Source organism: Palaemon carinicauda, chromosome 37 (genome assembly GCF_036898095.1).
Source record: "Palaemon carinicauda isolate YSFRI2023 chromosome 37, ASM3689809v2, whole genome shotgun sequence".
In the NCBI taxonomy this organism is placed as follows: domain Eukaryota; kingdom Metazoa; phylum Arthropoda; class Malacostraca; order Decapoda; family Palaemonidae; genus Palaemon; species Palaemon carinicauda.
This window is the reverse complement of record NC_090761.1, coordinates 21584794-21598622: the sequence shown is the minus strand read 5'-3', so window position 1 is coordinate 21598622 and position 13829 is coordinate 21584794. Positions and strand designations below refer to the sequence as shown.

Sequence of the window (13829 nt, the reverse complement as noted above, 5' to 3'; positions counted from 1 at the left end):
AACGGAGTTTGCTTGACAAACTTGTTCCGAGCTGAGAGGTCGATGACAGGTCTCTATCCTCCATACACCTTTTTCACAAGAAAAAGTCGACTGAAGAAGCCTGGAGACCCGTCAAGGACCTCCCGGAGAGCACCCTTCTTCAACAGGGTCTGGACTTCTGCCCGGAGGGCTAGCTCCTTTGCTGATCCAATCGCAAATTAGTCTATTGACACTAGATTGCTGATCAGGGGAGGGAGAGATGTTGTGAACGAGACGAAATACCTTGAACGAATCAGGGAGACTGTCCAGGGTTCAGCCCCGAGTTGTTTCCGCCTGTCCCAGCAACTTTGTAGGCATCCCTCAACTGGTAGACAAGCGAGTGGTGTGCCTATCCTAGTGTATGTGGCCTCGGCCCCTCCCTCTAGGATGTTTTCCTCCCATGGAGGACTTTATGCCTTTCCTGCCCTTGGATGGTAAGGGCTTTTTAGACACCATTGGCTTCGCTGCTGTCTTGTTCGTCGAGGACTTGGTTGGACGGGATTGCTAAGGAGCTGGTGGTTTATAGGGCTTGGATGTCAGAGCCCTATGGAGTCCTGGTGAGACTTCCTCCATCTCTCAGCAGCGAGTTCCACGTCTTTTGGTTCAAAAAGAGAGGATCCCTCTAGCTTGGCGGTAGAGCCGGAACATTGAGAGGAGGAGAGATCGGAGAGCTTTCAGGCAATCTTTGCCAGGGGACTCTTTAGCCCTTGAGACCAGAACAAGGCTGCACTGGTCTTTGAATGCTTTTGAGTGCCAAAGACACGATCTTACCCTGTCTTTTGGGAATCTCCGGGTCAGTAAACCCGTTGAGTACCCTGATGAGAGTCAGGACTTGCCAGAAGGCATTGTCTGACTTTCTGCTCCCCTTCTGAAGTGAGATTAGCAGCGAAGTCTCCTTTTTCCACCCCAGAGAGCTCCTCTCGAGGTGGGTCGTAGACATCCCTAGTGACTGGTGATTCCTGCAGGCCTAGAGGTCCTTGTAGAGGACTTTGGCTGAGTCTTAGAGTCCTTTGATTCCTTCCAGGGAAGGAAATAGGACTATATCATCAAAGGTCGGTTGGAGTTGTCCTTCCTGATTTTTGCTGGAGGTGGAGAGCTCTCTGTGCGAGGAGAACCTTCCTTCAAAGGTGGTAGAAAGGAAATCCATCCCTCACGAGGCTCCCTCGGCAGAGGTGAGGCCCTAGGGGATGTTACCGCATCTGAGACTCCTCTTTTCCTCTTCAGGGGAGAGGTAGCCGATGGTCTTTGCAGGAGCTCTACTGGTGCTGACGGATGATGCGAGATCACAGAAGAGCGAGATGAAAAAACAGGCCCGAACGCTTGCACAACTGTTCAGATCACGGCACTGAACCAAGGCTGCTTGCTTATATAGGCACTGTCAGAAAGCCCTACTGAAGAGAAAGGGACCGAAGGTTCCCTTTGAGGAGTCTCGACCAATGGTTGATGCAGTGGTTCCACCTTCGAAGATGAAATCTTCGGTATCTTGAACCCTTCTGAGCCCTTTCCCTTTACCTGGAGGTCGCGCTGTAATGTGTTTGTGGGGAGGGGAATGGGGAGACGGTGCCCTGTAAAAACACTTACCTTCCTGTTCCTTTTGACTGTGATATTTCCTTGAAGTTAGAGAAACTTGTTCCACTGTGGAGCGCTTACACGCAGGAGTGCGCTGGGGCTCAGTAAAGCACAGGTGTGTTGGATAACGCTGGCAAGCTGGGGAGTGCTGATGCACCAGAGAATGCTGGTGAGCTGGGGAGGGCTGATGTGCAGTAGAGCACTGATAAGCCGGTGGGCGCTGGTAAGCAGGCGAGCGCAGGTTGGCGTGGGTGCGTAGGTGGGCGCGGGTATGCAGGTGAGCACTAGTGAGCTGGGGAGCACCGGTGAGCTGGAGAGCGCTGGCGAGTTGGAGATCACTGACGAGCTGGAGAGCGCTGGTGCGCAGGAGAGTGCTGGCAGAAGAGAGAGCTCTGGTGCGCAGGAGAGCACTTGCGAGCTGGAGAGCGTTGATGTGCAGGAAAGCGCTGACGTGTAGGAGAGCGCAGATGCGCAGGAGAGCGCTGGAGGGCAGGAGAGTGCTGTCGAGCTGGAGAGTGCAGGTGCGGTGGCAAGTGTTGGTGTGCTGGCGAGCACTGGCGAGCTGGCAAACGCTGGCATTTGGCAAGGCGCAAATGCGCTGGAGTGTGCTGGCGATTAAGAAATCACTGGGGTATTGGAGAGAGCTGAAGCTCAGGAGAGTGCTGATGTGCTGGAAAGCACTGACACGTTGGTGAGTATTGACACACTGGAGAGCGTTGACGTGCTGGTGGGCGCTGACGAGTTGTTGGTAAGCACTGGTGCCCTGATGGGCGCTGGCGCGTTGGAGAAGGTCTGGATCGCTGTGTAGGATGGCGTGTTCATGAGGGCGAGGCAGGCGTGGAACAGGAGTCAGGAATGGAGAAGGCAGGTGAGAGGGTCGACGAGAAGCAGAAGATCGGTGTGATGGAAGGTCGGGAATATGGATACTGTATGCCCTTTAGAAGGGTGAACATCCTCCGCAGAGGAGTCTCTATGAGTGAACTCCTCCTCCGAGGAGAAACACTTGCAGAAGAGACAGATAAAAGACTTTGCTTCCCCCTCGAAGGATGATCAGGAACGGGGGAAGCGCAGCCAGCAGCAACAGCTGAAGAGTTTGAAGGGGCAGGAGCGACGGCAGCAGAAGACGCTTCAGACACCACTACGTCGACACACGACAAGAGGAGCCACCTCCAAAGTCAAAGATGGCTGCACACTAGCACCACAGATGACGAGCTGCAGCAAGGAGTCTTTGGAGGGCAGACCTGAAAGCCCCAAGGACGACCATACCTGAATAAAAGGAGATAGACACAAGTCCTCACCCGGGGGATAGGTGAGGCCGCTTCACTGGGGGAAGCAACACTATCTCTCAAGGACCGAGGTCGACCATCAATTACAGGGCCTATGCTACGACTCGACGGTCTCTCGGAAGGGGCCGAATGAGCAGGAGCTTCGGAGGAAGGTTGGGAAGTGGAGGAAGCCTTGGGTTTTTCTCCTCGGAAGAAACCTTCGAATGAGAAATAACCCAAACCTTTCCCAGGGACGTAGACCACTACCGATACTCACTACACTTGTTATCCCTATCACAACGATGACCTCTGCAGGCGGGACAAAGGGTGTGACGATCGGTGTCCACGGCCGACACGAAGGTACCGCAGATCCAGCCTTCAAGTCCAGGGCAGGTACGCATGGTCAGCAGAAGTCAACACAAACTCTCACTAATTAAGAGAAAGCACAAACAAAAAGCAATAATGGCAGTCCAAAATTAACAAGGTGTGGATGAAGAACGGCAACGACCGTTCACCATCCGAGGTAAAATCTAAGTGGGCTAAATTATAGGTGTGTGAGTGGGATCCAGTAGCAAGCTACCTCCCCTAACCCCACTAACAAGCGGAATGGGTAGTTAACCCTCGCTAAATTTCAGCTTCGCCGAAAGTAATACCCTTAATAAATACAGTAGCATAGGTTTGTATTCTAGTTACGGAACAAAAAAGTTTTAAAAAATTAAGCTAAGGTCAGTTAAGTTAATGTTAAATTTAAGTGTTATGCTATGTGTAAGAAACAGTAAATATGGTACTGTCCAATTCTCTCTCCTTCCTCCCTCCCTCCCTCCACCTCCACACACAAATGTTAAAACGCTATCATCTGTCTCGAAATTAAGAACCCCATAAAAAACCACATTTTCTTGCCTGTCACAGTAATCATTTATATTATTTTCTGAGTGTATGTAAAATGATATTTTAATTATAAAATAAATTTTTGAATATGCTTACCCGGTGAATATATAATAGCTGCAAACTCTGCGGCTCGACAGAAAACACACTCAAAAAACTCGCGAGCGATCGCTATGAAGGTTGCGGGTGGGCCCACCAGCGCCAACTGTCGGCCAGATACCACTCTTGTATGTAAACAAAACCTTCAATTCTTCTCGTCCCGCTGTGTCTCTATTGGGGAGGAAGGGAGGGTCATTTAATTTATATATTCACCGGGTAAGTATATTCAAAAATTTATTTTATAATTAAAATATAATTTTTAAATATTTAACTTAGCCGGTGAATATATAATAGCTGATTCACACCCAAGGAGGTGGGTAGAGACCAGAGTTAATAATGTTTACAGCGTATAAGCTAAGAGTTTTTTCATTTTGACAGTTATCAATATAACAAAACCAAAATAAATAGGTACCTGGTGAGGAAGTTGACTTAGACGATTACTCTGCCTTGTAAGTCTGTCTTCCTCACGGAGCCCAGCGATCCTCTTAGGATGCTGACAGACTCCCAGGAGCTGATGTATCAAGGGCTGCAACCCATACAACAGGACCTCATCAAACCCCTAATCTGGGCGCTCTCAAGAAATGACTTTGACCACCCGCCAAATCAATCAGGATGCGAAAGGCTTCTTAGCCTTCCGAACAACCCATAAAACAATATTAAAAACATTTCAAGAGACAGATTAAAAGGATATTGGAAGTAGGGAAGTGTAGTGGTAGAACCCTCACCCACTACTGCACTCGTTGCAACGAATGGACCCAGTATGTAGCAGTCCTCGTAAAGAGTCTGGACATCTTTTAAGTAAAATGACGCGAACACTGACTTGTTTCTCCAAAAAGTCGCGTCCATAATACTTTGCAGAGGTTTATTTTGCTTGAAGGCCACGGAGGTTGCTATATCTCTAACTTCGTGCGTCTTAACCTTAAGCAAACATCGGTCTTTCTCATTCAAGTGAGAATGAGCTTCTCGTATTAAAAAAATCTGATAAAATATGACAAAGAATTCTTTGACATAGGCAATGAAGGTTTCTTAACTGAGCACCATAATGCCTCAGATTTCCCTCGTAATGACTTAGTACGAGCTAAATCGAACTTAAGAGCTCTAACAGGACATAATACTCTTTCCAGTTCGTTGCCTACGATCTCTGATAAGCAAGGAATATCAAAAGATTTAGGCCAAGGACGAGAAGGCAGTTCATTTTTGGCCAGGAAACCAAGTTGAAGTGAACAAGTGGCTTTTTTCTGTAGAAAAGCCGATGTTCTTACTGAAGGCATGAAGTTCACTGACCCTTTTAGCCGAAGCCAAGCACACTAGGAAAAGTGTCTTGAGGGTGAGATCCTTCAGGGAGGCTGAATGTAATGGCTCAAACCTGTCTGACATGAGGAACCTTAGGACCACGTCTAAGTTCCATCCAGGAGTTGCCAAACGACGTTCCTTAGAGGTCTCGAAAGACTTAAGGAGATCTTGGAGATCTTTATTGTTGGAAAGATCTAAACCTCTATGTCGAAAGACCGAAGCCAACATGCTCCTGTAGCCCTTAATCGTGGGAGCTGAAAGGGAGCGAACCTTTCTCAGATGTAAAAGAAAATCTGCGATTTGGGCTACAGAGGTACTGGACGAGGACACATATGCTGACTTGCACCAGTCTCGAAAGACTTCCCACTTCGACTGGTATACTCTAATGATAGAAGCTCTCCTAGCTCTTGCAATCGCACTGACTGCCTCCTTCGAAAAACCTCTAGCTCTTGAGAGTCTTTCGATAGTGTGAAGGAAGTCAGACGAAGAGCGGGGAGGCTTTGATGGACATCCTTTACGTGGGGCTGACGTAACAGATCTACCCTTAGAGGAAGACTTCTTGGAAAGTCTACCAGCCATTGAAGTACCTCGGTGAACCACTCTCTCGCGGGCCAGAGGGTAGCAACCAACGTCAACCTTGTCCCTCCGTGAGAGGCGAACTTCTGCAGTACCTTGTTGACTATCTTGAATGGTGGGAATGCATATAAGTCCATAAAAGACCAATCCAGTAGAAACGCGTCTATGTAGATTGCTTCTGTATCTAGGACTGGGGAGCAAAAGATTGGTAACCTTTTGGTCATCGAGGAGGCAAAGAGGTCTATGGTTGGTTGACCCCAAGAAGCCCAAAGGCTCTTGCCCACGTCCTTGTGGAGGGTCCATTCCGTGGGTATCACCTGACCCCTCCGACTGAGACAGTCTGCCAAGACGTTCAAGTCCCCCTGGATGAATCTCGTCAACAGGGAGATGCCTCGAATTCTAGACCATAAGAGAAGGTCCCTTGCGATCTCGAGCAGCGTGAAGGAGTGTGTGCCTCCTTGCTTGGAGATGTACGCCAAAGTTGTGGTGTTGTTTGAGTTGACCTCTACCACTTAGTTTCGAAGATGCTTTCTAATATCATCAAGGCCAAGTGGACTGCTAATAGCTCCTTGCCGTTGATGTGCATGCTCTTCTGACTTGAGGTCCACAGACCCGAGCATTCCCGACCGTCCAGGGTCGCACCCCAACCCAAACCCGACGCGTCTGAGGACAACACGTGGTTTGGGTTCTTGACTGCTAGGGATAGTCCCTCTCTCAGACTGATATTGCTGTCCCACCATTTCAGGCATGCCTTTATTGGTTCGGAGACTGGGAATGATACCGTCTCTAATGTCTTGTCCTAGTTCCAGTGAGAGGCTAGATGGAACCGGAGAGGCAGAAGGGGTAGTCTCCCTAGTGAGACAAACTGTTCCAGGGATGAGAGAGTCCCTACGAGACTGTTCCAACTCCTGACTGAATAAACGTTTTCTTTTCAGCATTAGTTGGACTTCGAGTAGGGCTTGACTGCGAATCTCCATCCCCAAAAATAGAATAATCTGGGATGGGATCAGTTGGGACTTTTAGGTTGACCACAAGTCCCGACTCCCTGGCCAGACTCAACGTCCAATGTAGATCCTGCAGACAGCGAAGGCTGGACGATGCTCTGAGAAGCCAGTCGTCCAAGTACATGGAGGCTCGGATCCCCGATAGATGGAGGGATTTTGCCACATTCCTCATGAGCCTCGTAAACACGAGAGGCGCAGGACTGAGGCCAAAGCACAGGGCTCGAAACTGGTACCCCACATTCCTGTAAACAAACCTCAGAAACGGTTGGGAATCCGGGTGTATAGGAATGTGGGAGTATGCCTCCTGAAGGTCGAGAGAGACCATCCAGTCGCCTTCCATAAATGCTGTCAAGACAGCCTGGTAGACTTCATCGTGAAGTTTGTCTTGACAATGAACACATTGAGCGCACTTGCCCCTTACGTACTCCTGCAGTGAACATGACTGCCAAATCATGCAGCCATCCCTGAGGGACTTGTTCCTGCAGAGAACGTGGCTGTCAGATCATTAGAGCCATCCCTGAAAGCCTTGTTTATGCATGACATAATTGTACAGCAAAACTTCAAAGGCTCGAAAACAGCTGTGAAGTTGACCTGTAAAATCTTGGAGCGTCTCATGGCCAGGCGCCAGGGAGAGTCTATGAGGTTTGAGAAGTCTATCTGGGCAGAGGCAGGAACTCCCAAGCCGAGAACTTCTCTCGTGTCATATCAGACTCTCGCTCTATAAGCCAGTTTAAAAGAAGGGAAAGCAAAGGCTGTATCCCCCAAACTCCTCCTGGTGATAAACCAGTCGCCTAGCAAACGTAAAGCTCTCTAGGAGAGCGAGAGAGCACTAGCTTATAAAACAACGGCTTCGAAGTAGCTAGGCCTAGTGTAAGCTCTGACGTTTAGGCGAACGAGGAGCAGCAGTTACAAAAAGATCCGGACAAAGATCCTTAAAAAATCAGCATGATTTATTTAAAGTCCATAGAGGGCTAAGCAGCTTTAGGCTCCTCTCCGTCTGACAGAGTCCTCAAGGGAATATCAGTAGGAGGGGGAACAGAAACTTCCTCATCTGAAGGAACCTTGTCCGATAATAGCTGAGTCTCAAGCAAGGGAGAGACCTACCGTGGTGGCAATGCTTTACAAGCAGAGTCCACACGCACTGGTGCATTAGTAGCGGACCAGGACGCAACGTCATGTAACTGCTTGACAGTCTGTGAACTGTCAACAACAACAGGTGCGAGAGACCAGGACGGACGCAACGTCATGTAACTGCTTGACAGTCTGTGAACTGTCAACAACAACAGGTGCGTGAGGACGCACAGCGTCCACTCGAGACTGCTTTGACTGCCTAGACTGAGCAGTCAAAACAACTCTAGAATGCGGAGGTTGACGCTCAGCGTCAAAACAAGTCAACTCCGATTGTTAGCGAACGTCCTGAACGTCAACAGGAGCATCAGCAAGTGGCCTAACGTCCAAATGTGGCTGAAAATCCACACGAGACCGCATCGAGTGTGGTTCTAAACAACCTGACTGACGTGACTTAATTACGCCAACGTCAACAGGACGCACAAAGGAACGTTAGGGTGGCTGAAAGCCAGGATCTCGATGAGATAAAACGGCTAGGCTCAACGGACTTATCGGCAGAATAGTCTTCCATAAGGGAGGCAAGCTTATTCTGCATGTCTTGCCGTACAACCCATTTAGGATCAACGGGAATGGTTGCGGTAAGAGACGAGGGTAACGTCTGTGACCGCAAAACCTTGCCTACAAAAAGACTCTCAGAGTCTGTGTTACGCTTTTGTTAGGCGGCGAGCAGTCTTCCGATGACTGCATAGGGTCAGAGCTGTCCTAATGGCTACAACCAGGACGCTGGACCTGTCCTGAAAGGACTGACTTTCGCTTAAAGGGCCTCGAAACCTTGTTTCACGGTTTCTTATGCGAAAAGCCTTCGGATGACGAGGAGAAAATCGTCTCTCTCGCCTTATGGTAGGGGTGATCTTGGTAAGATACACCCGATACCATAGAGGGAACGTCTGTTCGCTGATCAAGGCCTCTCGAACCCATAAGTCGTACGACATTACTTCTCCCCTGGGCTTGGGAGCTTGCAAGAGGTCCCGGACTAGGCGAACGACAGGCACGAACAGACGAACCCTCGGTCGCAACACTGATAACACTTTGCGCAATATCACTTTATCACTATTTTCTGTTTTGCACTTATTTCACTGAAATCGAATCTTTTAACAATTCACATCAGGTATGAATAAAACTGATTTCTACCTGAAGCACGCAATTCTACCCTCATCAAAAGGTTGTAATTGCGAAATCAGTCGTATAATGCAAGCACATTAATACCAGCAAAAAACAGTAAACATATTTTAAGATAAAAAATTCAGTGGCTGGGGAAGAGACTAAACACTATCATTCAAAACTACGTTTTCAATCTCTCACCGTACATTGCCTGGGGACGAGAATAAAAAACTAAAAACGTTTTATCCTTTCTCCCCGTACAGAGACTAGGGACGAGAGTAACTCGAGAACAACGTTACCCGCTTGAACGGAACGTTTTCTCTCCTCTCTCTCCCTCCGTCTCTATCTCTCTCTCTCTCTCTCTCTCTCTTGATTTCGCACCTAAGAGAAGAGCCCACTTACGTTTCGTCAAAAAAACATGTTATTTGACCAAAGGAAAAAACTGAAAGGTTTTTCAATTAAAAAGTTCCTTTAAAATAAAATTTAAAACATTTAAGCTTTGAAAGAAGAATGAACAAAACGTCAGAATCGATTTACTCTTTCTGCAAAGTGAAACCGTGATACTCTCTCTCTATCGTAACGATAGAGCGCAAACTGCGTAGCATAAATAAACTAAACGTTAGTTCATCTTTGAAACAGTACGAAGACTATTCAAAGAAAATCTTTCATAAAATATCTATTAAAAAATATTCATTTAAAAAGTTTTAAATCATTAGCTCTTTAAAAGCTATTTACGATTGAAAGGGCTCAACGTTGTTTAACTTCGGTTTCCAAGTTAGGACCGCCTACTCTCAGGAAAGGTCGCATATAAACAAACCATTAAAATTTATTTTGATGTTTATTATAAATGGAAAGTTAATCGAAGAGGCCTAATAAAGGCGGTGAGATATAAAATATATAGAGGAAAATCTATAATTAATTTATAACGTGATAAGATAATTGCTAAAAGCCTAAACACCCTTCCGTCTAAGGGAAGGGTCGGCCATTTAAAAGTCAAAGAAAGTCCATACTCTCTTTGTCATCAAAAATTAAATCTATCCAAAAACGAGTTCAAGATTTAAGATGAAGATAAAACACCTGCACTGCGAAAGCTCAAACCAAAATGAAGTACTTCACCAAATATGTTGAGAAAACTCCAGGTTCTACAGCGAGTATTGATACGTCTTGTCGTCAACGTCGACAGAGAAGAATTGAAGGTTTTGTTTACATACAAGAGTGGTATCTGGCCGACAGTTGGCGCTGGTGGGCACACCCGCAACCTTCATAGTGATCGCTCGCGAGTTTTTTTAGTGTGTTTTCTGTCGAGCCGCAGAGTTTGCAGCTATTATATATTCACCGGCTAAGTTAAATATTTAAAACTATGTTTATGTTGTACAGTTTAGCATTTAAACAGCATGTTTTTTCATTGTCATTATCATTGACTTGGGTGTTTTTAGTTGTTGGGAATGGATTAAATATTTTCTAGTTATTTCATACAGGAAAAATTTAATTGAGATATGAGCAAAATCACATACAAGCTCGGTACAGGAGCGAATTATACTCGTATGTCAAGGTATTAATGTATTTGACACACAATATTACTGAACAGAAACCATAAAGAAAATAAGGACTACTAAACTCACAGCCTTGTAAATTCTAATACTTATATACTTTCCTTGAACAACAACCATGCATGAAAAGGAATGGAAATTAAATTATGTGTGCATCCCTTTCAAAGTTATCCAGTAATGACTAGCAAAATCTAAAAACTGTGCAACAGAACTTACATTTGATGGTGCATCTGTACTTTGGAGCATGTATACTACTTGGTCAATTGGTAAAGATGACTTAACAACTCTTCCTGAACCAGTCAAGACAGACTTGATCGAAGTTAAAGCTCCAAGTACACCCTTTAAAAAGAAATAAAATATTATAATTTTTCCTGTAAAAAGAGCACTGTACTTCAGTTATCTAAAATCACAGCTAAAAAAGATTGCAAAGCATCAACACACTTTTTTAAATAATGTACACAAATGCAAAGATTTACAAAATCACAAAGCTGGTTAAATGACTACATCTATCATTAAATTCCATAAATTTCTAATATCTTTTACTACAGGCTTTGCCCTTTTAGAGAAAAAAACATAGTTTAAAAAGGTCTGGCTTAGTCGTGGCTTTCAGAACCACCTTTTTAAGGAAAATGCTTAGAAAAGGAGTCATAGATCAATACAGGTTCTTAAAAGTTTCTGAGGCAACTATTCAGCGTACTAAAGAAAGACTCATCTGAGAGAAGAGTTATCCTCACTCAAATTAATGACCATCAGGCGTGTCTGCCAATTAATATCATTGAGGGGGTTGGACCTTTACTAAAGTATACATATGAAAGGGACTTATTGGAACGCCCCTGTTGCTCTCCTCTTTCGACCTTACCTAGGGTTTCAGGTCAGGAGATGTTTGTACAGGTTCTAAGTGGTGCCTTTCAGCCTCAATATTGCCCAATGAGTGTTCACAAAACTTGCGAAATCAGTGATCAAACTTTTGTGACTGCTGGGAGTTCAAGTCATTGCCTATTTGGATTGCCTATTTGGACAGACAAAAAAGTTAAGCCTCATATACATAAAACCAAGTATTGTATGTTCTTCGGGATCTAGGATTCCTGATCAACTTTGCAAATCACAACTTGTTCCATGAGAGATATTTCAGAGGCTAGGTCTTCATTGGAATATGTCAAAAGCAAATCTAAGCTTACCAAAAGCATCTCAGCAAAGAATTAAAGACAGATTCTTTCTTTCAAACCGCTTCTCTTCCTGACGGCAATTGGATAAGGTCTTGGTCCTTCTTCAATTTGCCTCAATAGTCAACCCAGCTTTAAAACCAACTAAAAGAATACATGTAGGTGTAGAGAGGAGTCCCTTGGGAAGGTTGTGGAGTCATTTGGACATATTAGCCTTTTTGCTGCAAACAAATTCTCAGGCCATACCCCAAAGCAAAGGCCCTTTCCTAGTTGGTCACATTAGTTGCTCTCTCAATTTCCAAGATCCTTCATACAGATGCATCCTGATCGATTGGGGAGGTCATTCAGAGTAGAGCTACAGTATGTGTTAGAGAAATAGTTCCCTCAGTTCATAGCATTTCACATAAAGTGTTGGAACTGACGGCAGTTTTTCTGATGTTAAAGAGACATGGTCCTAGAAGGAACTCCCATATAAAGATTTTCATAGACAACAATCAGCAGTCTACAGTGATTTCCCATTACGATGTTCCTTTATGAGAGAATTTGTCGAGCTCCCTCAATACTCAATGTAGTGGCGGACACCATGTCCACACACACAGTCCTGGACACAGAATGAACTGTGGATCAATACTCTTTCCTAGAGTTCTTAGAGTTGGTTTTGGATCTCCTAATAGATCTGTTTACAACAAAAGAGAACCACAAACTTCCACAATACGTAGCTCCGAATGAGGATTCTCAGGCAGTGGCAAGAGAATCTGGCCAGGAACAGATGGTCATCGATTTATCTGTTACCTCTGTGTTTGATTTCAAGAGCTTTGAATATCCTTCAGGATATTTCCAGGACAGCTGTGCTAGTAGCTTCATACTGGCCAAACCAACAGCTGCTCCACATCTGAGGACGAAGTTACACCCTCTTCGGTCAGCACAGCTGTATCAGAAAGTAGGAAATCAGATTATTTCCATTTCTTCTTTTCTGACCCAGAACTTTCCTGCTTGGATTTCCTCTTCTGTATATAAGGAAGGGAATTCTCAGCTCACAACATAATATATTTGATGAGCTGTAAGAGGTCTTCTTCCACTCGGCCGGTTGGGTGTGTAAGGCATGGATCGTCTTCCTGAGTCAGGTCTCCATGCCAAATAACCCCAAACTTCTTGGCTTCCTTTCTGGTACATCTCTTTGAGGATAGGAAGCTTAAGCCTTCAGCAATTTTTCCATACAAATCTGCATTAACACAACCTCTCAGGAGGGCTTTAGGGGTTGATTCAGACTTGGATAAGTTTCACAAGGTTACCCAGTCTTTTGCCTTATAATGACCATCTTCTCAAATCCCATTATTATCTTGGTCTCTGGATAGTATGCTTAATTTCTTCATTTCCCTTAAAGAGTCATTACAGAAAGCTATCTTTATAGCTTTAGCCCTATGAAGAAGAGTTAGTGAGCTTGCAGCTTTTTGGAGATATCAGTTTATCACCATTATCCCTGGTCATCTCCTCATCTTCATCTCTGTCTTCTTTTTTAAGCCAAAAATTAAAAGCCTCTTCAGAAGCAAGATCTTCTTTATATTACAGCTTTAGGATCAAATGGTAACTTCTGCCTGGTATTATATCTGCAGAGTTCCATGTCTTTGAAAGACACAGAAGTCCATTTCAAAATACCCAGACCAATAAGTTCCTTTCAACAGGGAGTATCTTTATTCTAATAACCTCTCTTAATAAGAAAGATGATCCTTTCTCCATTCTTAAAGCCCATGATGTAAGGTAAATTGCTTCCTCTCTACCATTTATTGCTAATATGCAATTTCTGGACATCCAGAACTTAATGGATTGGTCAGCGCATGGGGTGTTTTACATGACACTACCTGAAACTAATCCAAAAGGTGCAACATACATATGTAGTACTTAGCTTGTTCCTGATGTCTACAAGGGTAAACCAGATAGAAGGGCCTCATCATCCAGGTCCTTGAACAGAAGTATAATGAGTCATCAGACTTTTTTCTGAAATTTTTCCTTATTAGGTGAGACTTAGACTTGTTATTTTTTGTTCTCACCTATAAACATGATTTAGTTGTTTGCTTGGTTGTAGACAGTTACCTTTGATGGTACACGGGTCTCATTAGTTATTGCTCGGGTATTAGTACTTCGACACCCCACGTAACACTATCCACTAAAAAGTAGTCT

General features: G+C 45.0%; 1 protein-coding gene across 2 annotated transcripts in view; it reads right to left on the bottom strand.

Moving 5' to 3' along the window:
* The window catches only part of LOC137629488 (spermatogenesis-defective protein 39 homolog), a 194352-nt gene that overhangs the window by 23850 nt on the left and 156673 nt on the right, over positions 1-13829 (bottom strand). For both annotated transcript variants that reach the window (XM_068360822.1, XM_068360821.1), the window contains exon 11: positions 10705-10827. In XM_068360822.1, coding sequence (XP_068216923.1) covers positions 10705-10827 — 123 coding nt within the window. The remainder of the gene's footprint in view (positions 1-10704; positions 10828-13829) is intronic.